A 27,500-nucleotide genomic window follows, 5' to 3' on the forward strand; every position below is an offset into this window, starting at 1 on the left:
AGTGGACGCAAAATCAATAAAATCGAGGTACTGCCCAAAATGGTCGGCCGCACATTGAGTCCAGTGTCTTGATGGACGCAGCAAAGACAAAACGCAGTAGAGCACAGTAAAGAAAAGGATCGTTTAACGTGTGCGCACAGCCAGCCACCAGGAGGCGATCACGATGTTTTTTGGCTTCACTTTTGGGGAGCTAGCCTGTGTAAAGATGCGCTGAGCGTTGCACAGCTGTAGTCCAGACTAGAAGAGTAATATACTTTTATATTACTTCTTCAAACAGAGAACAGACTGAATTCTTATTGCATTCCGTTAATGTCATCGCTGTGAACGATACACAGCGATGACAAGTGCAGTCAATAAAACAAAATAATAACTCCGTTTAAAAATGGATGAGCAACACGATGCAAGGCTTCATGGAGTGTTTTGCAGAAAAGAGGCGACGATAACAATAATGATATGATAATCTCCTTCCCTAATTTCATACTAAAATTGGGCAGAGCTGCAAAAAAATGAACACCGATTATTAAAGTCCTCTCAGCGAACCACAGAAGAACTCCCAGAAACAAATCAACAGTACATCAGCAAACTGAGCACATAAATAGTGCATTGGCTTCCAAATACAATTAAAGTTCCACATCATATGCAAGCCTGCTCAATTTTTCCATTTTCATATTTGCAAGTATTGACTAATCCGCCCCAGCGATAACATCTAATTCTGTATTTAGAATGGGCAAGATGATTGTTTACCACTAAACACCGCCTGCTTAGGGAGCAAGCGAGAGGAAAATTCCCTCTCTGGGATCGATGAGCGATCACATTATCATCACATTATCATTTGGCTCGTAGTACAAGGAGGCAAACCTGCAAAAAAAAAAAAAAAGCAGTGATTTGTATCTTCTGCATTCACGTTTTCCTCTTTTTGTTCTGCACCAGATAGAAAACAAAGGGGAGGGGAGGGGAGGGGTCAGTTTTCAATGTGGCACACACACACACACACACACACACACACACACACACACACACTACGTCTCCGCGATGGACGAGGTACAGCAGATCCCTTCTGTAAATACGTAGAATGGATGCCTTTCTGCTCTCGGTGAAGTCTGTTGCTGAAAGTTGACAAGTGACCAAAATGAATCGCAGATTAGTCTTTTGTAGAAAAGTTTTCTGGGGGGGGGGGGGGGGAATGATTCAACGCCAAATCTGAGCAGCGTCAACAGCTTGCAGAACAGTAAGAACAGGCTTGTGTAGGTGGTAGCAGGGCGCTAGTGCCTTCACCTGGACATTTGCACAAACTCACACTGTGACTTCAGATTAGTGCTCAAATTTACTTTTTTTCAAGTATGACAGTAACAAAGAGGTCTCCTTCAGCTTTTGTATTTCGTCCGACTCGCTTCACTACGTATCTTGTACGTCAGCCTTGAAGCTGCTGCTCTTTAATCTGTCCCTGACCTTTTTTTATTCCATGTCTTATCTGGTCTTCAGCCCAACTTCATCGTCCTGTCTCCCTCTAGCACTGCCACAATACCAAGACTTTCACTTGTGACGATGCTAAATTTCCATGCCTGGCTCCTGTAATATTGGAGCAAACAAGAAACGTCGGTCTCGGGTCAAAAGGGAAGCGCTTTGAATAGCCGCTCGGCTCAAAGGGATGCTCTCCACGTCTTTTTGTCTGGCGCGTCACCTCTTTAAAGTCAGATCGTCTGTCACCCCCAGCTCCTCATCTCATTCTGACCCTCCGTCATTCATCTCCCTAGACAAGAGGTCAGCTTTCAATAATTTAATCCAGATTCATAATGAGATCACTTTCTGTGGTTGCTGCAGTCTCCAGTCTTTTACGTTTTGGTTTACACATGTGCCTCAGGGTGTCGTCGCGGTCCCCCCGATGAATCACTGTGACGTTTTGTGTGTTCAGGTCGCGGCCATCAACCCCAGCCACCCGCTCGCTCAGATGCCGCTGCCGCCCTCCATGAAGAACTGCATCCAGCTGGCTGCCTGCGAGGCCAGCGAGCTGCTGCCCATGAACCCCGACCTCCCGGCCGACCTCTTCACCTCCTGCCTCACCACGCCCATCAAGATCGCCCTCAGATGGTAATGTTCCTCTCGCACGTTTACCTCCCTTCTCTCTGCCAAAAATCTGTTTCCCGCCGAGCATTAAAAGTCTGAAACATTCCAGATGGTAGATTTAGGTTATGTCTTATATTTTGTGCTGAAGTAAGGGGTAGCTGGGATTTTTTTTTTGTCACCGAACTGTTGACACGTAAGCAGTGTTTTTCCCAGTAATGAATCCAAACGGCCTTTAAACAGCGGCGGCAGAGACTTCGTTATGGTCTTATCTTAGCGGGTAAGAAAATGTGATAGAAACTTTCTACTCTGGAAGGATTTAAATCACTTTTCTGCTCATGATTGCTTCAATTTTTTGCGTTCCAACTAAAGGTAAATACTATGCATTTGAATACCGTGTATCGAAGCGTTCGGGTCAGCCTCAGCAGAGACCTGCTCAGGATTTCAGCCGTGATGCGAAAAAATGTAAACGGACGCATCATCCACAGCTACGCCAAGGATGACGATCCCCCTGCGGAGGACGCGTCGGTACAATTCAGAAGAAATGCGCTCAGGCTTTGGCTGATACAATGGCCTGATGTGAAAGCAGCGTGATGCATCACTCAAGAGGACTGTACTGATGCAGCTTGGAGCTGAACCACGGCGGGAGCACACGGGTTGCATCAGACAGTCAGCTGTGTGTGTGTGTGTGTGTGTGTGGGTGGGGGGGCCTTGCACACCGAGGCATAGGTGATTGCATCACCTCCGATCTCCCCGTCAACACACACACATGTCATCCATTTTCCACATACGCATGTGCTGTGACTTCACATCCTGTATGTAGGGCAATTTGTCAGAAGCAACACGTTTCAAAAGTTGGCTTCCGATGCTCGATCGCGTTCCTTGTTTTGTGTTCTCTGGACGATGCAGGCGAGCAGCTCGGCTTCCTCGGACCGAACGGATATCTGCGCAGGCGTGGTGTAGTCTGTGGTGCCATGAATCATTGCTTACCCGCGCGGTTCTTTGCATTTTAAATGACTTCATTTACTATGCAAACCACTAAAAGTCACAGGGAGGATTTAAGAAACTTTCCGTGTGTGATTGTGAAAGAGGAGGACTATTTTTTAAAAGTCTGTAAGTGGTGATGGCAGCTTGTCTTCAGGAGGTGTCCTGCAGCTAGCTGAATGTTTCTTTTTCCCCTCTGCCAGATATGTTGAAGAGTTTCGTTTATCTTCCTCCGCTCTAAATCCACACCCCACCGTGACCTTCAGCATAATGAGGTCTCGGTATGATACCATTAATATTGATATCCTTTACCAACATTTCAGAGAACAAGTTACTGAAAGCCTGCTGAATAGTATTGACGGAGCTATTCCTTAATACCCTCTGCCTTCAAGAAAAGGGATGTTATGGATTGCGTGGGGGAAACGCCGAGCTTCAGTGTTAATGAATTTAATTTGCTGGTCGGATATGAATCAGGAAGTTCTATATAGCTTTATATACGAGTTCTCCTTACACAGATCACATAGTTGAGTTTGATGCGCTTCTTTAGCATAAATGTTACTTGAACACCAACGCTTCCGAGGAGAATATTCAATCTGATGAGTTATTCATTCATTCATTCATTCATTCAGCCTTTTAACCTCTTCCTCGTCGCGTTCCTAGGCCGACTTCACTGTAGTTCAGAGGCTGTGAAAAAGGCACCGTTCCAGAGCTAGCGGAGGTGTTGATCATTTGGAACCTATGGATCCATTGGCACCAGCCGTGCTACGTTCGCTTTTCCCGAGCTGCGTCTCAAATGAATCGTTCGGCTTTCAGATGATGTGCGGTACACCGCTTCGACGTGGCATGCACTGTAGACCTGCTATTGCCCACCTGAAAAAGTGGCTTGTGGTAAAGACGGGTGGAGAGGAAGAGGTTCATTACACTTGGAAAGAACAGTGTATAGAAGTAGAATAAATACAGATAATTGGTAAGAACCAACACATGTATATCTCCGTCCATGTTGGATGGGTGCATGCCTTGGAGGAGGCAACGCTGTGTTTGAAATTAGCTACATCCATCTCAGAAACGCATAATGTACACATACCAGGTTTGGTAGAGAATAACATATTGATTAAAAACAGACCTAGCGCTCCAGAAACCTCCCCACCAGGTTAAACATGCCAGCTGTGGCCTGCATCTACATCAACCTGCCCTCCAGATTTCCTTGAGACCCAAAAAACTCTTCATAAGTTTTCAAAGATGCTGCAGCTTCTTCCTCTTCCCGATCTTCCCGTAATTTGTTGCCGTCTCTCCTGTACGCTTATTATTTTCTAAATAAAGACACGCCGAGCTGTCTTCGGGCGGATGGAGGGATTCACTGATGTGCCGGCTTCCCTCGGCTTTAAAACTTTAATGAGATGCATTGAGGGATGGATGGTGGGGTTTACACACACACACACACACACACACACACACACACACACACACACACACACACACACAGAGAGAGAGTTAGGTAGAGCAAGGCGGAGTGAGTGCATGTGTACCTTTTCGTTGCTCAGCTGAGCAGAAAATCATTACTGATGGAGCGCCATCTTCAAGGGATTTCCCCGCCGCTCGCTGCTGTGGATGGGAAGGGATGGAAGAGGTGAGCGTCTGAAAATAGAGAGGCACCAGGGGAAAGAAGAGAAAGAAACTATATGGATGAAGAAAGAGAAGTGCAGGGTGCGTACTTTAGCCATGCTAAAGGTCAGCCGGGTCAGTTGCTCTCATGGTGCCGTTGTTCAGTCCACCACTTTTATTCCAGAGAAAAATATCACAAACTGTTGTCTGTAGAGCCGTGAAATATAGTGCAGTGGTCGAAATCCATTCAACTCAAGATATACTCAGCTATGGATTATTATGGGTTTGGGTTATGTGTTTTATAAGCATTAAAAACATTTTAAATGTAAAAAAAAAAAAAGATATTCCAGCTGATGTCCATGTGATATAACAGAATTAGATATTGTGAGTCATCCGTGATGCACCTTAGAATGATGGAAATAGAAAAGAGGCGACGCACTAGAGGCTAGCGGTTCATCTTTTTGTACCGAGTTGAAAACAGGTGGATGACGTACAAATGGAAAAACCAACAATGGTTTTGAAAGCACCACGATCCTTCAAAACAGCTCCAGTGCTCTTCCACGTAGATTCTCTGAACCCTGCTGGAGGAATGAAAACCATATTTTCAAAGAAATAGAAATATTCCCTCATGTGCTGTTTTGATGATTATGGCTGAGAGCGCAGGCTAACATGTTCCACAGATTTTAAACTGGGTGGAGGTCTGGAGACGAGGAAGGCCATAACCTGTGTTTCACATCATTTTAATCAGACCATTAAGTGGGTTTATTATATGTATTTAGGGTTTTTTTCCTTTGATTTGTCACCCGTGTGTGTATATATAAATTAAGAGAGATTTAAATCCATTGTCTACCTCATTATATCAGCCTCCACAGACATACACCATCTACCTAAATATACCTAATGATGTCATTTCAGGAGGTGACACCTGCTCATTACCGTTTATCCAAATGAGCTTTAATTGAATGTCAGGCTAACAGCTGTGAGTTCAGAGATTCTGCTCCTAAACCGCTGAAATCACCAGGATCACCGCGGTCCTCCTCTGTGCCGTTCTGTTGAAAGAGACACTTTGATCAAATTCACAAATGTGAATTATTTAGATATTTCTTTTAAACTGAATTGTGCCTTTAGGCGACCCTGTATGTTAAGGAAGTATCTTTTAATTAGCATAATGTGTCCAGTCTACCACTAGCAGTGCATTTCGATGTCCATTTAAAGTGCTAGCCGTAGTGACGCATGCTTCTACGCTGATCGGACAGCACCTTCTAATTTGTCTTATTCATGATCAGGCGGAGCGCATTCATCATAATGTGTTATCATCGGAAAGAAGAGCCGTCGTACCGGAGCTTAGCAGCCTTAATGAGCTGCCGATTATGACCTTACGTAACGATGAGAAATGTGGTAAGGAGCAGTTGAAATGCAAAATATTCTTTTGTTCTCGTAGTCATTATACACGCTACTGCAAAACGGACTTTACATCTCCTGACCATGCAGCATTTAAAGTGAAGACATTGTCTTTGTGCTCATTGGCTGTAAGATTTCTTTACTTTAAAACGTCATCCTACTGAAAGTATAGACTAATACTAATACTCACGGACTGTAGGATTGAACTGTAGCTTTGAACAATCCTCCGTTCACCGATTTGTTCCAGTAGGTCTCATGTTGGCGCATTGGAGGCAGGAAGTATGGCAACACCATTTTCCTATATTGCTAATATTTTCATTCGTTTGGTTTATTATTATTATTTATTTCTATTATGTATTACATTTTTAAGTTTATTATCATTTGAACTTCTTTCATTATGATCGTTTTACACAGCTGTACAAGTTATAAGTACAACTTGACCCACAGAACAGCTAATAACTGGTACCAAAGCTTTTGTGTCAACTGGACCGAATATACAGCTTGATAATGTTTGGTTAGAGCAAACAAATCAACAACAACAACATTAAGGTTCATGTTCAGGTTAATGTAAGCGGGCATAATCACATAATGAAGGAGAACGCTGTGGTGTTCACAGCTCGGGCTGTGAGGAACCCCTGAAGAACCCTTGAGGAACCCCTGAAGAACCCTTGAGGATTCGTTGTCCACAACATCAGGAGGATACGTCCGTTCCTCTCCATGGATTCAGTTCAGGTTCTGGAGGAGTCAAGTCTCTCTGTCTCTGTCTCTGTCTCTCACTCTCACTCTCTCAAAGGGGAAGAAGAGACGAGAGATCCTAAGAGAGGTGGATGAAGTAAATTCAAGACACAACATTAGAACAGGACCAGGTTTAGAGACATCTGGATGAAGCATCAACTGGAGCACACTGACACAAAGTCCTGGGAAAAGAGGAGTGAAACCTCCATACTGAGAAAGTTCCAGCATACGAACACTGTCGTATTTATATTCTAGATGATTTCGTGGAAAGTACAGAGCGTGATGTGTGTCATGATTATTGTAGGTCAGTGACGGAGCAGATTCACTTTGAGATCACCCAGTAGTCCCTCCAGGACATGACTGATGGAGACGGTGACTTGGGACAGAAAGGCTGATTGAAGGAGTGATGAGCTGTGGAAGACATCTGGCTCCACAGGGACCAGAGGAAACACTCTGCTCCTCCGGTTCCTCCTCCTCCTCCTCCTCCTCCAACCACCATGGGAGCGGTGTAGTTGTTTCTCCGCAAAAGATCCACTTAATTTCCCTCATCAAAGTTTAATACGTTCATGGCACTTTACCTACTCCTCTCTGCGCACACACTCGCTTTCTCCTACTAACCGATCCAATTAAAGTTTGGCCACCTCGCTGTCGTAACGATCCCTCAATTTCCTCTTCATCTCTGAACTCCAGCCCTCCTGTACTGCTGTCAATGTGTCATCCGTAGTCATTGGCGCATCCCAACGTTTGACTGGTTTCCTCAATAAAACAAGCTAACTTACGACTCGTTGCTCCGATCAATATTTTTGGGACCCATCACTGATCCCTGGAAGCAGTATTAGCCGATAACGATCGGAGCGGAAGAGAAACTAGCAGTAAATTTGTCAAGTGGCAGTTAATGTACGGTGTATATTGCAGTTTGTCCATGAAAAAAACAACAACCCGCTGCTCCTCGATGTGCTTGAGACGCGAGCATCTTATTGGTTTCAATCCCACTTTTCTCTTTTACTCCAAGACATAAACGAGAACATAATACATTTTTATTGGAATGACTTGCGGGTATTTTCTTCCCTGAGTCGTACACGAAAGGATTACTATGTTTTCTTCTAAAAACATTTAGTCTGTTCAAATTGACATTTTTTTCTGCTGAGACTTCGTAGCTACACAAGCAGACTTGTTTCTAGGGGATAGCAATGTCAATTGGTCAGCCGGTTGTTCCACCACTTTGTTTTCCGGACTGAAATATCATAAGAACTATTTGTTTGATTTCCGTGACATTTTGAACGGACATTTGTGATTCCCAGCGGAGGGATCCCAATGACTTTGGGGCGATCCCTTGACTTTTCAGGTAGAGGCACCAGCAGGTCGATGTAGTTTGGTTCGGAGTAAAATATCTTGACAACTATTCCTCTTATAGCATTAAGTTTCCAGCTGTCCGGTGAAATATTTCAACTTTTACGAGATGGATTGGCACAAACCGTGGTCTCCAGAGGATGAACCCGTGACTTTGATGTTCTTCTCAATAAATGATTGAGAAGGAAACCAGGAAACCTTTACTACCAGGCAGATTTGAGGATACTTCTGCAATTCAACCCTTTAGGACAGACCTGTAAACTGGCATTATCCACCATTCCAGACTCAGGGCCCTGTTTTTGTTGGGCTGTAACCATCAGTGCTGTTTGGTATTTTGCGGATGCTGAAATTTGCTTCGCCTGTCTGCGTGGTATTTTACTGCTCAGTACAAATGTCTTTTGGGTCACAACAGCTGGGAGGTTTATTCAAATGAGGTACCACAAAGACAGAGTTTTGGTATTTTATTGAAAATGAGAACAGATTTCTCAGAATCACATCTGTTTTGGACACTAATTACTGTATCAACATGAGCAAACAAAATACATTTTTTATTTCACACTACCCAGCAGTAGATACATTTAAATTGGCCTTAAAAATGACAGATTATTGTGGTTAAAGCAGAAATGCTAGTAAATCACTCTTCATGTATTTATATATGAAGCAGTCTTACAGTATCTGTTGTCCACATCTGTGTAAAAAAAAAAAAGCGTGTCCTTCAGTTCATTAAGTCCCTGCAGGCATCTGATGGCAGCAGGACACACACGTTGATAAATCTGCAGCATTTAAGAAGCGACGCACTAGAGCGCAGTGTCATCACGCACCACCGTCCACCGCGTTCACCTTCATTACATCGGGCTGCTGACAAACACACACACCGGACAATTTGGTATTCTGTTGTTTACGCAAGACTCATCGGATTGTTGGAGCCCATTAATCCTGTACTTCACCGCCTCCTTTCCAACTTTCTTGTCGGCCAAAGTGAAATTTCATGCTTTATTCTCGAAACGCTGCTGTGTCACATTTTACGATATGATGCGAACCATTTATGACGCGCGCTACAGAATAAATAAAACTGAAATGGCACAGGAATGATAAAAAAAAAAAAGAAAAAGCTGGCTGTGCCCTATAACTGCTGGCAAGACTGATGCGTTTTAGACATACTTTCCAAGCCTGACTCATTTCTGAAAAGAGCTATTGTTTCTGTTTGACAGTGCCCTACTTTGGGTTGTTAGAATTTACAGTGCCCATGAAGGGACTTATATTTCCTTTGGATGGTATAAATGCAACTCTAATTAGCAAATACTAGCTTGAAAGCCTAATGGTGCATTCAGCAGGTATGTGACAAAGGCTAGTGGGTTTTAGGTGAGACCAGATCTAACAAAGATACTGCGCAACTCTCCATGAAAGCTCTCTCAACCCGACCTCGTTCATTCAGCCTCAGTGCTTCTATCCTGTTGGAATACACTGAGGTCTGTGAATTGAAACACGGACACGTCTGCGTTCCCCTCTCGAGTCCGTCGCATGGATGAATTTTAGCTTCTGGCCGCATATCACGGATTGATCGAAGGACTTCTGGTTCCCGTTTTGTAGCCCGAGTGGTATTGAGCGCTCACGTTTGAGCGGGCCTCCATTACATGGAGAGCTCTATAGTAAACTGTTTACTGAGTAAAATGTCTACTTGTCAAACAACCCGGTTGTAGAACTCGTCTCTCGACTCCATCTCCGTTCCTGCGTCGCAAGTTGCTGATCGGACCGTGAACAATGACCGGAAGAGGAAGAGGAAGACTTGGCCCAGATAGCCGATGGGTTCATAGGTTGGATGTGACCAAACACTCTTCTCTCCTCTCCTCTCCTCTCCTCTCCTCTCCTCTCTTTCTTATTCTATCTTCAACCCCTGAGGGACTTTTCGTCTCCTTGCACAGGGTTTGGGTGGAAACACGCTCTCGCTGATGCAACCTCCCGCTTGATCTGTGCTCTGTTTACTTTCGGCCCGTCTGGTTCTGACTCCGTTTTGAGTTAATCATCTCTTCTTGCGTTTGGGAATTCCCCGAATCCCTTTTGCGGGCAAGCGAAGACAAAAACATAAACAAAAATATTTCTTCGGTTGTTCAAATGAAATTCAAAAGTAAACGATCTCGGATTGTTTTATGTTTGAGAAATGATGAAATACCTTTGTTCCCCGCCAAAACAGTAAAGTGCTGGAACATATCACTGCAGATTTCGTTAAAAAGAGTTTCTGACCATTGAGGCTTTAGAACAAGTTGTCCTGGTCACATCCATCCTGCGCTTTGTTCCTGGAGCCCATGCTGTTCTTCTAAGAGACGGTGACTCTGGTGTCATGTGGGATCTCATTATTCTCCAGCACCAGGAACAACCTTTCCAATGCGAGTGCCGGAGATTACGTCACTGTTAGGGCGGATCAGATCCATGTATGACGTCTTATCCTTTTTTTTTTTTAACGTGAATTCCCCTCCAGGCATGATCGGTCGTTGGTGGAGAAAACTGAATCCCTTCTACTCCATAACCTCATGATGCTTCATACATGACGAGCTCAATGTCAAAGCTTTGGGACAAGTATCAACAGAAGAGAGCAGTTTTGTGCCCCAAATTTCAACTAATTTAATTAAATCCACTCATCACTAAATTCAACTAATTTGATTATTTCCAAATTCAAGTCGGGTTTTCATGTCGGGATTCAGATTTGATAGTTGTGACTTAAAGCCTTGTAACTTTTAAAATAAAAGAGTTTGCTTAACGCCCAGAAGTTCACTTAACATGTTGAATTCAGTAGTTTCCAGATGAAGGCTGGTTATGCGTCGGTGTTAGATTAGTCAAAGAGTCCTCTCTTTGTTTGGGATCAGCACTGATCCTGGTTTGATTCTGCCTCCTAACATCACAGCAAAAGCTGTAATCTTTGGGCACCTCCTCCATATCCCTCCACACCCACAAAGGGAGCGGCTCCTCTTGGTCACCGTGTTGCTCTTACAAGGGTTTTTGGCGTTTTTACAATCCCTGAAGGCCACCGTAGTTCTCCGACACACTGGGGTCAGGGAGCGGTGAGCGGAGGGTCCTTCGGTCGGTTGCAATGTGCAACCTCGTTGCTAAAGGCCACAAAATCCCACCGTTGTTTCAGAGTCAGGGGGGCCGATCACGCCGAAGGAAGCCGCTAGAAAGACTTCCCTTGCTCAACCATTGGTTTCCTACGTTACGGGCGCTCCTCTCTTGCGCCGCATTTTTTTCCAGGCGGTTCTTAGTGGCTCGTGAAAGTTCAAATAGTCTCAACTTTTCAGCGTCAGGCGAGGAGAACGAAACAAAGCGGTCAGTTAAGTGAAACACGAAAGGCAGCCCGGTACCTCGTGTGTCGAGCGGTGGTTCCTCAAACCTTTTCTGTCATTCCTTCGGAGGAAGAAAATCAACTACTGAGTTAAAGTAACGCTCACAGACGCACGCCTGCTCTCCTCCGGCCTCCTGCTGTCGGGGGCTCCGAGCGGCAACCTGCCGTGACTTACAGCTGGCCCGGCCTGTCAGAGCTATCCATGCGCAGTAAACCATAACCCTCCATGCCAGACAGTTTCAGAAATATATGACTCCGTGCTTCCTGTTGCCTGCCCCCTCCCCCCTTTTGACTGTAACTCACCCAAAAATACACTTATCAAAGTGCTCAGTGGTTGTAATCTTTTAAAAGCTCTCATTTTTCATTTGAGTGTTTTATCTGTCGATTGTCTCTCGCAGGTCGTAAAAACCTGTGCGATAGAGGCCAAACGTTTTTATTGCTATAGTGCGTGAGCTCCTCTTTTTGTTTTCTGTCCGACTCGTATCAGCAGCTTTTTACGTTTTCTCTGGTTTTCTCTCCACAGGTTTTGTATGCAGAAGAGTGCCAAGCTGGTGCCAGGGGTGACGCTAGACCTCATCGAGAAGTAAGTGGCATTCCACCGCCATCCTAAATAAACCAAAAAGTCTTCTCTCTCTCTCTCTCTCTCTCTCTCTCTCTCTCTCTCTCTCTCTCTCTCTCTCTCTCTCTCTCTCTCTCTCTCTCTCTCTCTCAGGAAGGCGCAGTCTAGAGAGATCATTATCCTGTTTTCCTCGCGTCACTCTCTCTGTCTGTCTTCCTGTCTGTCTCTTCTCTGTTGTTTTCCATCCTGCAGGTACGATCCTCTGACTTTGTTTTCCCCTTCACTGCCAAAGCAGCAGCAGTAGCAGCAGTAGTTTGGCAGATTTAAAGCTCCACATTTCTTCTATTAAACCTCCGGGTGTCAAGCGGCTGGGCGTGGAACATCTCTTGCTCTCGGGCAACACACTCCGAGTGATATTAGTACTTAATATGGATTTCATAGCCAAAGTTTCGGTCGTTTCACAGAACCGTCGGGGGTCGTTTTATTTAGTTTTTTTCTTTTTTATGAAAAGTAACATGTCACCCGTAAACTGAGTCGGTTGAAGAGGTTAAGAAGCAGTAATTTAAAAGCAGACATGTCTCTGTTGTGTCTTTTTAGAAAAGACCTTGAGGTGCCAAACTTGAAGTGGCTCAGCAGTCTCTTAATAACGTTTGCTGAAAAGTGAATCATTTTCCGTCACATGCTCAGACAGTTTGTTAGTGCATGTACACACACACACACACACACACACACACACACACACACACAGAACCTACACATCCGTACCTTCCACTAGAATTTAATTAGTTTTTGGCTGAGGGTTTGTGCCGCGACGCTGTGTGCCTGTCCTGTGTTTCCTCAAGAGTGTTTGAGTGTGTGTGTGTGTGTGTGTGTGTGTGTGTGTGTGTGTGTGTGTGTGTGTGTGTGTGTGTGTGTGTGTGTACACTTTTACTTTCCTGTCCAAACTTGTGTTTTATGTGCTCTACTTTGGAGAGAATACTTCAAATCTAGTGCTGTAAATTCTCAACTAGTAGCCTGTATAGCACCTGAAGCGCAGCCTATATCTTTTCTTTTTCTTTTTTTTTTTTTTGGAACAGGCTGTTATTAGAGTGCGTCGTATCGTATAAGAAACCTCCCCGTTTTTCTTCTTTTTTTTTCCCTGCTCTGGTTTTGATTTGCTGTTGTTTGCTCTTAATGCAAGCTCAGCACTTTTTCGTTTTCTTGATCAATTCGGTATAAATTACATTTCGCAGCATTAACTAGATAGCACAACATTAGAGTTACGTCGTACTCACCAGTCAGCTGATCTGAGTTTCTCTTTTTTTCCCCGCTTACCAGCTAATTCCAATCACGTTTTTTTCATCCTGTAATAACATATTACAGTCATATATTACATTACATGTGAGTAAAAAAGTAACATTTTCTCTACAGATGTTTTACATTTGAACACATCCCTCCACAGGCTGAAAGAGAGAAACTCTTTGCTGGTGGGCTTTTAATTTGAAAAATATCTAGGAAGGGTTGAGTTTACAAAAATTAAAAAAATAAATACAAAATAAAAGTAGAAGCGATTGACGGGGAATTAACGGATACTTGTCAGCAGTGTTACGTAAAGGTCTTGTTCTGATGGAATAGGTGTGATTACATTATGATCAATGAACCATGCGAGTCGTCTCATCAGCACATCAATGTGTTTTTAGCTCAGCACTCCTTTATGAAGGGCCAACTGTCACTTGTTCATTCTGACAGTATTACACTTATACATATAATGTGCCTGGTCCATTATTTTAATAGTCAGTTATTATTTTTTTTGCCCAGATTTACAATTTACAAATTTATGTTTTATTTGTGTCTTTTTTCTGTTTTTGTTACGTTTTCGTTTCTGTTTTGTTTTTGCTTCCAACTGTTTGTCCATCAAAATGCCAAATCTCCAAAAACTGCAGCTCATATTTTGGATTAATAAGGAATGAAGGGACTCGCTGTCGTTACATTTAATATCTCAGAAACCGATTATTGAAGAAGTAATATATCTACTTATTTTGATTTAAGGCTTTTCAAAAATCATACGAATTGTTCCAGTGAGTAAAGGGAGTTAACATGTTCTCAACACATTTCCTATGTTTCAACAAGATTCACGAGGATTACTCATGAATCTCTCACCTCTCCACGTCTTATTTCACTCCTTTTTTTAAATTATCTTTAACAACGGACACTTCCTTTTGATTTTCTTTTCTCCCCATTCTGCCTATTCCTTCTCCTCTTCTGTCAAACACCACTTCTGTCCAGGGGATTAGCGTTACACAGGAAATGCCTTCGTACTGTACATAGAACTACTGCAGGATGGGAAACCACGAGAGCGATGACCAACGCCTTTTGAAGAATTTCTTTCTTCTTCTACATTCCGCCTTCTCAACCTCGCCGACATCAGTCGTTGGGTTTGACAACATTGAAGCTCGCCATTCATGCTCAAGCTCTCATGTGTCCTCTTCAACTATTATTACTCGGTTCACCAGAATGGGCTTCTGTGGAGGGGGGGGGGGAGTAATTTATGAACCGTTTGCTCTCGGGGGAGTTTTAGCACCCGCTAACGTCACACTAGTTTACGGCAGAGACGGCGCTGGGGGAAAGAATGCTCACCTCATGTCATCTTATCCTCCGTCAGGCACGAGTGACGCTGAATAGAAACGTCAGAGATCGTTTAACAATGGTCTGAAATCAGTCTGACATCGAATGGGAAAAAAAGGACAAACAAGCTGTGATCTGAATTCAAATCAATCAACCTTTATTTATATGGAACAAGTCATACAAATGAACTCCCAAGTTCTGAACATAAACAGTAAAAAAGAGCAAACATTTAAATGAGTAAAATAAGGTGTAATAAAAGTATTAACTGAATCAAAGCCAGGCTAGAAGTGTGTGTTACAATATAGCCACACTCTCTGCTCTCCTCAGGCTTTCAGGCAGGCCGTTGGATAGACCGGGGGGGGGGGGGGGGGCTCACTGTGGGTCTTAGACCGGACCCAAGAGACAACTATCAGAGGACTTGAGGGATTTAGTGGGTGCATACGCTCTCTGAACAGATCCTGCATTCACATGTAGAATTTGTAGGCAACTAACAAGATTTTGGCATCGTAAGCGATCTGGTTTCCGTTTGAAGTCTGCTTTAGTGTTGACCGATTGCGTTCGAGAAGTCTTTGGGTTGAATGCAGCGAAACAGTCTGTGAGGCAGCACACATTGGCCTAAATATGACGGGTATCCAGTGCAGCGATTTCAGAGCAGGTGTGATGTGCGCTCCCCTTCTGGCCCTGCTCAACACACGAGCGACTGAATTTTGCATGAGTTGAAGTTGATCTACGGCTTTTTAGGAAGGCAAAGGAAGTAGAGAATTACAATAGTCGAGTCGACGGGTGTTAAACCGCGGACACAGTTCTTAGTGTTCGCCTGGGAGAGGAACGGACGCACTTGGCAATACTTTTCAAGCGATAAAAGGCAGTTTTGGTCAAGTTCTGGGCATTGAAAGTTAAATAAGAGTCCATGATGAGACATAGGTTTGTATACCTTTTCATACACAGACGGGTTGTTCTGCTGTGTTTTATTAAAGCCTGTGCGCTGCTCCTCGTGTTGGCTGAGTGCTGCAGACAGAGCGGGGTTGTATGTTAATAAGAAGCCTGTAAGGTTAAGAGAAAGAGCTGAGCAGCAGAAAAGTGCTGACCTGTTCCGTATTAGTCGGTCTGCTCCACCAAAATTGGATTTGAGAAGTTGCCAATTCCAGACAGATATTGAAAAACGAATAAAATGTCAAATTAATTCGATGGATGACCTTGAATTGAAGTACAAACGCGGAAATATGAAAGGTGGGATTTCATATGACAATATGAGTACAAGTACATTGAGATTCTGACAAAAAACATTTCCCAATAAAATAAAAACCACCAGCATGTATCTTAAAGGTGAATTTATGCAGAGGATACAGCAGCAGTGTTTTTTAAATGTTCTCTCTAGCAACTAAAAGGCACTAATTTGGACCTATTAGACCTTTCAGAAAACTCTCTTGGACTTGGATGTTGACAACTGTATTTACAAGTGAGAAACTGTTAATCACGGTGACTCTTGACGTCACATGAACGCAGCGTTACATCTGACTAGAATAGAACACGTAATTCACTAAAATGTCCCAATTCAGTGCTTTACTTCCTGCCCTTGATGTCTCAGCAGCCCTGAACACGACCGAAGAAGGGCTTTTTGTTTTTTAATCAGTGGGGGTTGGTGGTGGTCCGTGATGCTTAAGTTGCGGTTTTGGTTCATTGCATGTTGTCCAGAGGGCTAAATGTTGACTCAGCTGATGTCCCACTGAGATAAATAATGGATGGTCTCAGAGCTCACAAAATTGAAATGGAACCAAACACGTTTTCCACCTCATCTCTCTGCTCTATGAAGCCAAGTCAACCAGCCAACAACAGGATTTTAAAGTCAATTCTTTGTTGGACAGGAAGCCAGTGCAAAGACCTCAGAACTGGAGTGATGTGATCCACTTTCTTGGTCTTAGTGAGGACTCGAGCTGCAGCGTTCTGAATCAGCTGCAGCTTTCTGATTGACTTTTTACAGAGACCTGTGAACACACCGTTACAGTAGTCCAGTCTACTGAAGATAAATGCATGGACAAGTTTTTCCAAATTCTGTTGAGACATAAGTCCTCAATTAAACCTTTGTTTAATTGAAGAAAATTCTGGCACATCCAGTTGTTGATTTGTTCAATGCATTTAGCCAGTCCTTGTATGGGATTATAGTCCCCTGGTGATACAGTTATGTAGATGTGTGTGTCGTCTGCATAATTATGATAACACACCTTGTTGGTTTCCATAATCTGACCTAGTGGAAGCATGTAGATGTTGAACAGAAGAGGCCCCAGTATTGAACCTTGGGGAACACCACATGTCATTTTAGTCAGCTCTGATGTGTAAGTAGCTACAGACACAAAGTATACACAATAATTTACTTGTCAGATGACTTTGTAGTATCCTAGCAGCAGCAGCAGCAGCAACAACAACACAAAAAATCTCACAAATGGCTGCAACAGAGAGCTGCAGGGCAGCTGGTTATTAGCCGCCCTTTAAAATATATCTGGGGTGATTGGTCTCAAATAGAATTCAAAGCATTGTTTCCTTTGTCATAACGAGCTAATGGCTAACGGGCCGTACACTCACTGACCATTTCTCACACCTTTTTAAAGGTGAAACCCAGTTGGAGAGCACGTATCGAACACTCACCGTCCTGGAAATATTACAAACATTTGTTGCGAAATGTATTCAACATAATGTCAGTATTGAGTAGTCGTGTTGATTTGTTTATTAATTTGATTATTCCTCCATCTGTGCGTCCATCTGTCTCCGCTTCCCACATACATCCAACACACATTCTGGTCGTATCCAATCAATAAAGAGTCTTTTAGACGAGAGAGTCACGACGCGAGGAGCATGTGGATTTTACCCGCTGACGCTACACTCCGTCTCCCTCCAGCTGCAGTAGCTCTCTCTTTTGCACACGCTCATCCCTTCTTTTTCACCTCTCACGGGGCTGAGACAAGTGCGGTGGGTTGATCCCTAGTCACGGCCTTCCCTCGAGTCTTTCACAGCGAGTCCCCATCACCCAGGTGGGCGGGGCCGTCCCCCTTAGTGTCTGACATTGTGTGGAGCCCTGCTCCAGTGGAGGGAAGGGGGTCTCTAAAGTTAGACTCCATTATTGAAGGAATCATATAACTGTGATTGCATCTCGCCGTTGATAATGCCGAGGAGATCCTCTATTGATCCTGCAAGGAAATACTTTATGCCCGCTCTCAGAGAGATGTCGGACAGAAGAGTCGGCTATAAAGCAGCAACCATCGGGGGGGGGGGGGGGGCTCTTTGCTCCAGACAAGAGCAACAGCGTTTCCCTTGTATAGAGGACTTTGTTGACCCTGTTCTTGTATCCAGACATATTCAGATTGTTTATTGATCCAGCTTGAGGTGAGAGTTGGGAGTAAGGCATTAGGCGCCGTAAATCACCTTATTATATTTCTGTCCCGTCACTGTCCCCGGTATCGAACAGGACACGACCGGTAGAAGCAAAGCCGGTGCTCCACAAGTAGTTTCAGCGCAACTCACGATATGAGGCTTTATTTGCTCCCGTGCCCACATGCCTGCTTATTGTCCTACACCGCCTAAAACAGCTGACCTGCAGCGCTGCACTGTGGCAGACATTAAGACCTCCGTCATATAGAGGCGTCCGTTTTTGACTTGAGACGGTGTCATAACCAGTTAAAAGTTCCTTACAGTATCTGTAAGTGTTGCTGTTTTCTTCAGCTCCACATTTAGCTATAAATGAATAGAACACACACTGCCCTGTCCACACAACCTGAGTATCAAAGGTGTGTGTGTGTGGTGTGAAGCACGTGATTTACATACTCAACTCTGATTGGCCAGTTATTTTCTCCCTTTTCCACTACACTGTGCAAAGTAGTTCATTTGTCGAGGTAGGTGATTTCCACTATTCGTCATATAGTTATTTATTAGCACTTTCATATGGTTAAGTTAGAGTAGACACGCCTGTATTTAATAGGCAATTTATGATGAAACATTGTCTCCCAATTAGTCTAAATGAGCCATCTGATATGATACATTTCAGAATTTCTGTTATTAGACCTGGATGTGATCCCATAACAGACTAAGAACGTCTTTACTGGAATGAAAGTTTAAGGACACGGCAACATGTTGACACTCTTAATATGTATTTATGACATAACGGACATGGTCTATTATACACATGATTTGCTGATATGATTGCCAAATATTAAAATAATACAGGAAATGTACATTTAGCTATTGGTGTGCTTAACAGGGAATAGTTTTAATGTTTTGTGATACACAGACTAGGAGTTTTGTCTGGTGTGTAATGTCTAATCAGGAGATGAATAGTCATTTCATCACAAATAAATACAGGTGTATGTACACTTCTTTAACTTTATTTAGTAAATACTTTTGTACTCTTACTCAAGTAGTTCTTGTTACCACTACTTGAGTACTTTTTTTTGCCTATGTTGACGTGAATGAAGTGTTAAGTTCTCCGGAGCAACCTCCCGCTAAAACATACTGCATCATTGACTAATAGACCAATAATAGTAACTAATAAAGATGCATTTAAAATGAGAAACAAAATATAAAATCACTTTGAATAAGTGTCACCTTAACTATTAATAGAACAGGATAAAATAGCACAAGAATTCTTGTCTGGACACCTTTTCCAGCCTGTCAAACAGTTCATCCATCAGCAGCGTTTGACCGTCCGTTTACCAATTCTCCGTCCTCAAATCTGTTACCCTGGATACCGAGCAGGGATCTGAACTGCTGAGTGTTCCTCCTTAGTGCTGACTTGCCAAAACACCTTTTGGCGAGCGCTCAAAGCGCTCAGAAGCTGGCTGGCCCTCCTGGTTATACAGTGGGCTTCTACCTGCCAGGAGTTTCACAGCTCGCTATTATTTGTCACATTTATAGTGGAAATGGGAGGTTTAGGGCCAGGAAGAGGTCAGACTCTCTTATACGTCTTTTAATGAGCCGCTGATCAAATGTACGTGCCAGCTGCCAGCCTTCGGCGATGATTAGACGCCATAAAAGTATTCTCTAATTGATTAAGCAAGTTGTGTATCATTGTAGAGTAGCATATTGTGAGTTATTATCTTTAACGCTCTCAAAACAAAGACGTGTTCTTGGCAGTGCTCCAGTGCACCAGCTAATGATATTCAAACCACAGCGGAGACAAAAAAATGTTTGGCAGCGACGGCGGGCGATGACATTTCTGGGATGGGAAGAAAATTGGAAGGAAAAATACCAAAATATGTCAATGTTCTGCAATGAATGCGACCGTTTTCGACCCAATCACACCAGCCCTCTGTTATTTAACGATCACGAGGTAAGCCACGCCCCCTAAAGCAAGCAACGCTCTACTCTATATGGGACCGTCACTTACTAACGAACGTCGTGCTACAGTAAGTGTAATATGTGTTTTGCCCTCATCCTCCCTTCTTATCTCACAGCTTTGCGTGAAGTTCATTAAAAGGCAGACGTCTAGATGATTACTGTCACGTTGTCCTGGTTTCTGGTCTGAAACACATTCTCCTGCTCTCGTTTCCAAAGTGCTCCTACTCCCGGGTCCCGGAATAACTACAGTCTGGTTCGAAGTGCGAGACTCTGAGCGGTCTACAGACAACTACAATTTGTCGCTTGACTTCACTCTATTATTTTTCTTCTCCATCCTCTCTTTCCAACTTATAGAATATGACTCAAGCAAACTGGAACCAAACCTTTTAGCAGCTGTGTCTTGATCTGACCTTCTCCCCAGTTGTTTTTCTTTATTTATTAAAATGTATCAATTTGTATGCTATTATCCACAAACACTAGCAAATCATTAAGTTGCAAATATAATATCATTTATTTAAAAGTGCAAATAAATATATAATTTATATATTGATTAGATCAGGGGTCTTCAACGGTTTTTCAGGCCAAGGACCCCCAAACTGATAGAGCGATGGAGCAGGGACCCCCGACTATACACAGTATATTGTATAAAATTGTGTTTTATGTTAAACTGGGCCTATAGTGCCATGTATAAACACACCTTGTTATTGTGCATTCAATACTAAGCTATTCAAATAATACACAGGTTCATATATTCATGTTTTTGGCCTATTGGTGCCACTGCTACGCATAAACATACCTGTTATCTTGCATACAATACTGAACTATTAAAATAATGGGAAGTTTCATGTTTGAAAAAAATAAATAAAAATTGTCTAATCAACCAAAAATTTTGCGGACCCCCTGCAGTACCTCTGCGGATCTCTGGATTTGATTATAATGCTTGAGGGAAAAAAAGGGATTCCCAAAAAAACCCCGATAAAGATCTTGAGTCAGGGAAGAGCTACTGCATGAGTTTCTTACAAAAAAAAAAAAAAAGCAATAACCAGCACACCAGATGACCGATGCTTGTTTGCTGAACTGCAGGACAGAATGTGTTAGCGGAGGTGGTAAATGTTGTCGGTAAGACAGAGTTGCAGTAAGTATTGTTCTAATTAGCCGCTGCTTCTGGGATCAGTTTATCTCTGTACTTACATCTCACATCCATCGAAACAAAATGCTGCATTCTTTCTCTACTAGTGCCTGATGCTGCTCTGTGCCTCAACTCTTGCCCTACAGTACCTCGTGTGTGTGTGTGTGTGTGTGTGTGTGTGTGTGTGTGTGTGTGTGTGTGTGTGTGTGTGTGTGTGTGTATAAGCACACATGAATATTCGAACTTGGCACTCATTGTTAGTCTCTCTGAGTAAGAGCCCAAGTGCCTGTAAATGTACATTGAATCAGATGTGTTGTGATAATACTACTGGGCAGTTGCCTGCTTTGTGCTCTGAATCAACTCTGGGACATACAGTGAGTGCGGCTGACACACTGCCATCTGTGTTGTGTTGTGTTGTGTGTGTGTGTGTGTGTGTGTGTGTGTGTGTGTGTGTGTGTGTGTGTGTGTGTGTGTTGTAGGATCCCCGGCAGGCTCAACGACAGACGCACCCCCCTCGGAGAGCTCAACTGGATCTTCACAGCCATCACAGACACAATTGCCTGGAATGTGCTGCCTAGAGGTGAGGCTTCATATGCAACTCTGTTTGATTAAATATCATGATTTTGTTTCCCACAGTTACCGATCTGAGAGGCAGAGTAGAGCAGGTCTTCATGGAATGCAAAGGGGGGGGGGGGGGTCATTTGGCATGCAGATGAGAGGGGCGCTTCAAAAAACATTCTTACTTACCGCTAGTGTGGTTTGGGTGGAGGAGGAGGAATGGACGAGTTCTAGGAGATGGTCTCGCTGACCGATAAATGTAGAGACAAATACATTTTGTCTCCAGATCCTGTTGCTACGCATTTCAGGTGTGGATAAGGAGGCCCGGCCCGCCTCGACTCCACTTTTTAAATCAAGAATCCACAGTTTGAGGTCACGATGCCAGACGAATCGGTCGACCTGACCTCAAACTGAAGTGAGGCGGTCTGGACCCGGGTTATCTTTATGCTCCTCAGAACCCTATGGGTGACGTCACGGACACTACGTTCATGTTGTATACCGGCTATGGTAAAGACGCACCAAAGTTCTGAAAACTGTTTTAAAAACAGTCTTTATGTCAATATTTCAAAAAATGAAACGACCGCCGTGTTTCAGCTCACAGGGAGCCCAAATTAGGGCACCGTTTTTATAAAAACAGTAGTGAAGCATCAGCGATACTACAACTTTGAGACGATCCCTAGTGGCTGAAAATAGCAAAGGTGTTGATATAATAAGCCAGTAGTGCAGGTTGGCTCCTCAAATGGAGATTAATTGTGCTTAGTGTCTAGCACAGTAACAGGGGGGGAGTCCGTAAGAGCAAGTATGAACGCACATACACACTAAAGCAGAACTCTGCATGGGGACAAAACATGCGACTAACCCACAGCCTCGGCTCGCCATGTTGAAAATACTGAATGCTGAAATACTCTTCTTTTCTGACATGCAGTTATCTTTTGCATGCAGCGCATACAGTTTTTCTCATCGCTCACCTGTCTCTTGTATGCAGCACACATCCACACACACACACACACACACACACACACACACACACACACACACATGCACTCTCAGACTCCCCGGAGACAAACTACCCCCAGCTAGAATAAAAATGTGACAATGCTGATGGCTGCCAAAGCCTTTTAAACCCTCGTGGCTCTGCTGTTAATGAAGCAGCCCACATCAGAGAAAATCCCTGTAATGAAGGCACTGCACACTTAATCCACACACACACACACACACACACACACACACACACACACACACACACACACACACACACACACATAACAACATTTAAACAGCAGAACATTAACAGCAGGCACAGGAGTTGTCAGACACTGTCTCTCATATAATATTCCTGACACACACACACACACACACACACACACACACACACACACTTCCTCACACAAACAGGGGAATCACAATTATAAGCCAGAGATTGGCATGGCATTGGCCCGGCCCCATTAATGAGAATTATTGAATGCATTAATGAGCTGATGGAAATGTGTCCACATCCCATCTGCATATCACTGTCCTCTGTATTCTGTAAGCATACACACAGGCTACCCTGTTTCTCTCCAAAGTGACCCGTTTTGCTGTAATTAAACTTCTTTCTTCCTCTGCAGTTTGATTTTCATTCACTCACTCACTCTTTTATTCGTCCGCTGCCTCTCCTCAGTCACGATGGCTCATTTCTTTTCTGTCTTTCCGTCCTTAGATTTGTTCCAGAAGCTGTTTCGCCAGGACCTGCTGGTGGCCAGCTTGTTTCGCAATTTCCTGTTAGCAGAGAGAATAATGAGGTCGTACAACTGCACCCCGGTCAGCAGTCCCCGTCTGCCCCCTACGTACATGCACGCCATGTGGTAAGACACACGCGCACAGCCCGGCGCTTGATTTCCTCCACTACAGGTGCCATGGTCCTGTAGTTAGAGGTGTATTCTAAATGGTTCCTTTTTAAACAGCCGTTTAGAGATTAACAAAAAAATGCATTCAGCTTGGCCAATTATGCGCAAATGGCTACTTTTTGGCACACAAGTTATGGCCTCATTTATTGTATGACAGCGTAGTTTGTGTTTCTGTGGGCATTTAGTTTGGTTTTGTAATTCGTCTTATTCCCATTGGTAATTAGAGAAACAGACCATGTTTTTTGCCAGTGTGACATATTTATACCAGCGCTTGCAAATCAGCTTTACAAAGCTCAGTAATACACGTACTCACAGAAAACAATTATCAATCTTTGACGTTTAGCCTAGCTTAGCATCTGGAAGCAGAGGAAGCCAGATACATTTTTTTGAAGTTACTATTTGTTATTTTTACAACATGACAAAACGTACAGTTTTGAACAGTTGAAAGGGCGAAATGTTCCTCACATCTCGTTCGCATTCATAATGATAATGCGGAGCATTGTTTCTCATTTACACCCATCCATTCAAGTAAAACGAGGACAAAGATGGTCCATTTAAATACACACGCCAGTGTATTATGGTACATACATTTTTATACTAAACAGAAAAACTAAATTAACAACTTTAATTACCCTCACAACTTCTATATATGCCGTTGAGGAAGTGTGAGCCAAAGCATGTAGGTGTTTTATTTGCTTCTGCAAAGCATATGCATACACCTCGTTCATCCTAAGTATAATTTCCATGATTTTAGTTTCTTAGTTATTTCCGTATGTTGACTATTTCCTGTGTGTGTGTGTGTGTGTGTGTGTGTGTGTGTGTGTGTGTGTGTGTGTGTGTGTGTGTGTGTGTGTGTGTGTGTGTGTGTGTGTGGCGCAGTCTGCTCACATAGCAGAGGCAGATATTGCAGCGTCTTCACTAACAGCAGCCTCAGTCAACCTGAATGCCATGAATACACACACACACACACACACACACACACACACACACACGCACACACACAAGACAATATGGAGTAACGGCATTGCTGTTTCTTCAACCGCCCCCACACACACACACACACACACACACACACACACACACACACACACACACACATGCATAACCCACAGCCAAATATGTCCACCTTTGACTGAAAAGCTACAAAATACCACCTGGGGGGTATTAAAAGACTCTGTGAGGAATGTTGGTAATCCCTAGCTGTGGTAGACGTTTAGCTTGTAAGTAGTGGTTCAACAAGTGAACAAAAAAAAAAGTTCTGCCAGGATCTATTTTTTAAGTAACTTTTTGTTCACAAAAAATATCAACTTAACTCACTAACACACAATACAGTACCTTGTGTTTAGAGTGCATACAAACTCACCTGGAACAATTTATTACAACAAACACTTTGAAACAATTATCCTAACAAACAAAATGTACCAAAAAAAAACCATCTAATTATATCTGTGAAAACAGAAAAGTTTTTAATTAAAAAAAAAAAAAAATTCAAAACTTTTCTGTTTTCACAGATAGATAGTAAAATAGTCCTGTTTCAAAGATATAGAAAAATGAAAGCTAGGATTAGTAATGCATCATTTTGAAAATATATCCATTTTTTAAATGTTATTTACATCCCGACAGCGATCAATAAATCCAATGCTCTAAAAACAAGAGGAAGAAATGGGACGTCTGCTGCTGTCTGAGGACTGTATTATTAAGCCCCTGCAGTCATTTCATTTGTCCCCAATGAAGTCGTTGGATGGACCTCAGGCCTACCTACTGAGCCGCCTTCCTGTCTTAACTGCCAGGACTGTGGCCGTGGCCTCGCTGGGTCTTCCCCAAGCTGCTGGCACTAACAATAGTTCATTGTTTGCGTTCATGATGATGATGATTTTAGGGAGTGGCTCTGGAGGACGGGCTGTCAGAGGCTTTAGGAGCTCGTGCTGTTAGCTACGTTCTTTGGAAAAGAGTTGGAATCCCCAGGCTGGGTTTTTCTTTTTGGTTGGATACTTTCAAAAACCCTGACATTCTCTTGCTGGTTTCTCCAATGTCGCCAACCGCAGATTTAAGGCACTTAGAAAACACTTTTTTTCACCTGTTCTTAGGTTATAAACACCGGAGAGAAAACCATTTAAATCGGACTCAGAAAATGGATCACCAGACTTTTTTTTTGCTCCTCTCTTCCGTAGAGGTTCTTTTCACTGTTCTACAGTTTACTACCATCTCCCTGATTTGACCTCCATGTATTCTCATTACTAGATGTGTACACAGACACTGCAGAGGTGCTGAAAAGCCAACAGGATCCCGTCATCTATCTCCCTTTAGTTACGCAAATAATTCTCCCACCATCTATTGTTTTTCTCTTCTTGGTCGTCTATAAACGCATTCCTCCATCTCTCCCACTCATTATCTGGCTCCAGTAAAAAAAAATAATAAATAAATAAATAAATAAATGAAGAAGCTCTCTTCGCCTCGAGGAGCGACTTGTTGTGTAACACCCTGGCACCACTCGTTATAAAGAACACTGCTCCTTGAACAAGCGGTGGGCCTTCTTTCTTGCTCTTACCCATTATTTCAGATCGTGGGTATATTGCAGTGTTTACCGCCAAAGAAATTGGGAGTTGCACTTAGTTTCGCAGCGGCAACATGCGGCATTAAGGTGGACAGAATAACGACAGCGAGGTGTTTTAAGAGGCCAGGAAACGAGACTGAGAGAAGCGATAAAACGAGGATGGAGAGGGTGTATTAAGCAATTTGGGGGCTCGTTGATCGATGCTAGTGCCCAAACACAAACAGCAATTGTTATTCAAATGGAGCAGAATAGCGGAGAGCTTATGAAGCCCAGGCTGATTACTCCCTCGTGGGCAGTTAAAAGTGTGGGTGTGCATCTTATTTTATACGTGTGTGTGTGTGTGTGTGTGTGTGTGTGTGTGTGTGTGTGTGTGTGTGTGTGTGTGTGTGTGTGTGTGTGTGTGTGTGTGTGTGTGTGTGTGTGTGTGTGTGCGCGCACGTTCGCTGCACCACTCTCTGCATGCAACGGGGAAAAGAGCTTAGTCAGCGACCAACTGGTCCCCTACACTCCTCTGTTATCGGCCGTGCCCTCATCTCTCACGCGCGCCACGCTCACCAAGACGGACAGGTTTCGGTGATGAGTTTAGTCATCGGCGTTGGCAGCCTCGGTCGAGTTAACGCTGTCGTCACGAGCGGTGCAGCAGCCGCCTCCCCGCGAGCGCTTTTTGGCCGCTCTATCTGCTCGTTTCCTTCATCGTTGGATTACATAAACTCCAATGCGGATGGAGATCCGTGTGCAAAATTTCTACACAGGTTCCAATTTCAGTACTTCAAGTTTTGAAACCTAAAAAAAAAAAATACCTTTTGTAATATTTTGTTGTTGAAGGAAAGCACATTTGGAGATTGATTTTTTTTTTTTAAATGATCTGTTAATGACCTTTTTTTTTCTGTCATCTTTGATTTTGTAACATAAATGTAAAAGCTTATTTTAAGATTTCAGTGTTTTTTTTATATATATCTATGGATGCCTCGACATGACCGAAACATTTACTGTGGTTCAAAATAAGAAAAAGATAAGATCATTCCTCAACATCCAGCTCTGCCTTCAACTGTTAAATGTCTTAACATGTCTATTGCATAGCAAGAAGAGATAGGTTTTTTTTTTCCTAATCAGAGGCCGCTGCTCATGTCACTTGTGGAAACAAAATGTACGTATTCAAGTAGGCAACGTGCTTAACCTACATAATGCCTCGCCGAGCGGCTCCGCTTCGATTCATAACGTTAACGACGCGTCTAAAGCTGCGGCAGTAATGGCTTCCCTTGAAACGGTATTGAGCAGCTGTGTTGTTTGGGAACGTGCGTTTTAGGAGACGGGGTTGTAAAAGAATAAAATGCAACACGGAACAAATGCAGACTCAACATAGAACGAACCGATAAAAGGTGAAACCAAGGGAACAAAGTAGTACTGAGTGACAAAAA

General features: G+C 43.3%; 1 protein-coding gene across 1 annotated transcript in view; it reads left to right on the plus strand.

Annotated features, from left to right (window-relative positions):
- Positions 1-27,500, plus strand: part of LOC137880556 (regulatory-associated protein of mTOR-like) — a gene marked incomplete at its 5' end in the record, with an annotated part of 55,561 nt that overhangs the window by 6,367 nt on the left and 21,694 nt on the right. Inside the window, 4 exon segments of the mRNA XM_068721966.1 lie at positions 1,913-2,088; positions 11,991-12,050; positions 21,564-21,664; positions 23,342-23,486. Of these exon segments, the coding sequence (XP_068578067.1) occupies positions 1,913-2,088; positions 11,991-12,050; positions 21,564-21,664; positions 23,342-23,486 (482 nt within the window).

The sequence above is a fragment of the Cebidichthys violaceus genome, unplaced genomic scaffold (genome assembly GCF_023349555.1).
Source record: "Cebidichthys violaceus isolate CVI_PGR_0920_01 unplaced genomic scaffold, fCebVio1.0.p SCAF_289, whole genome shotgun sequence".
NCBI classification, from domain to species: domain Eukaryota; kingdom Metazoa; phylum Chordata; class Actinopteri; order Perciformes; family Stichaeidae; genus Cebidichthys; species Cebidichthys violaceus.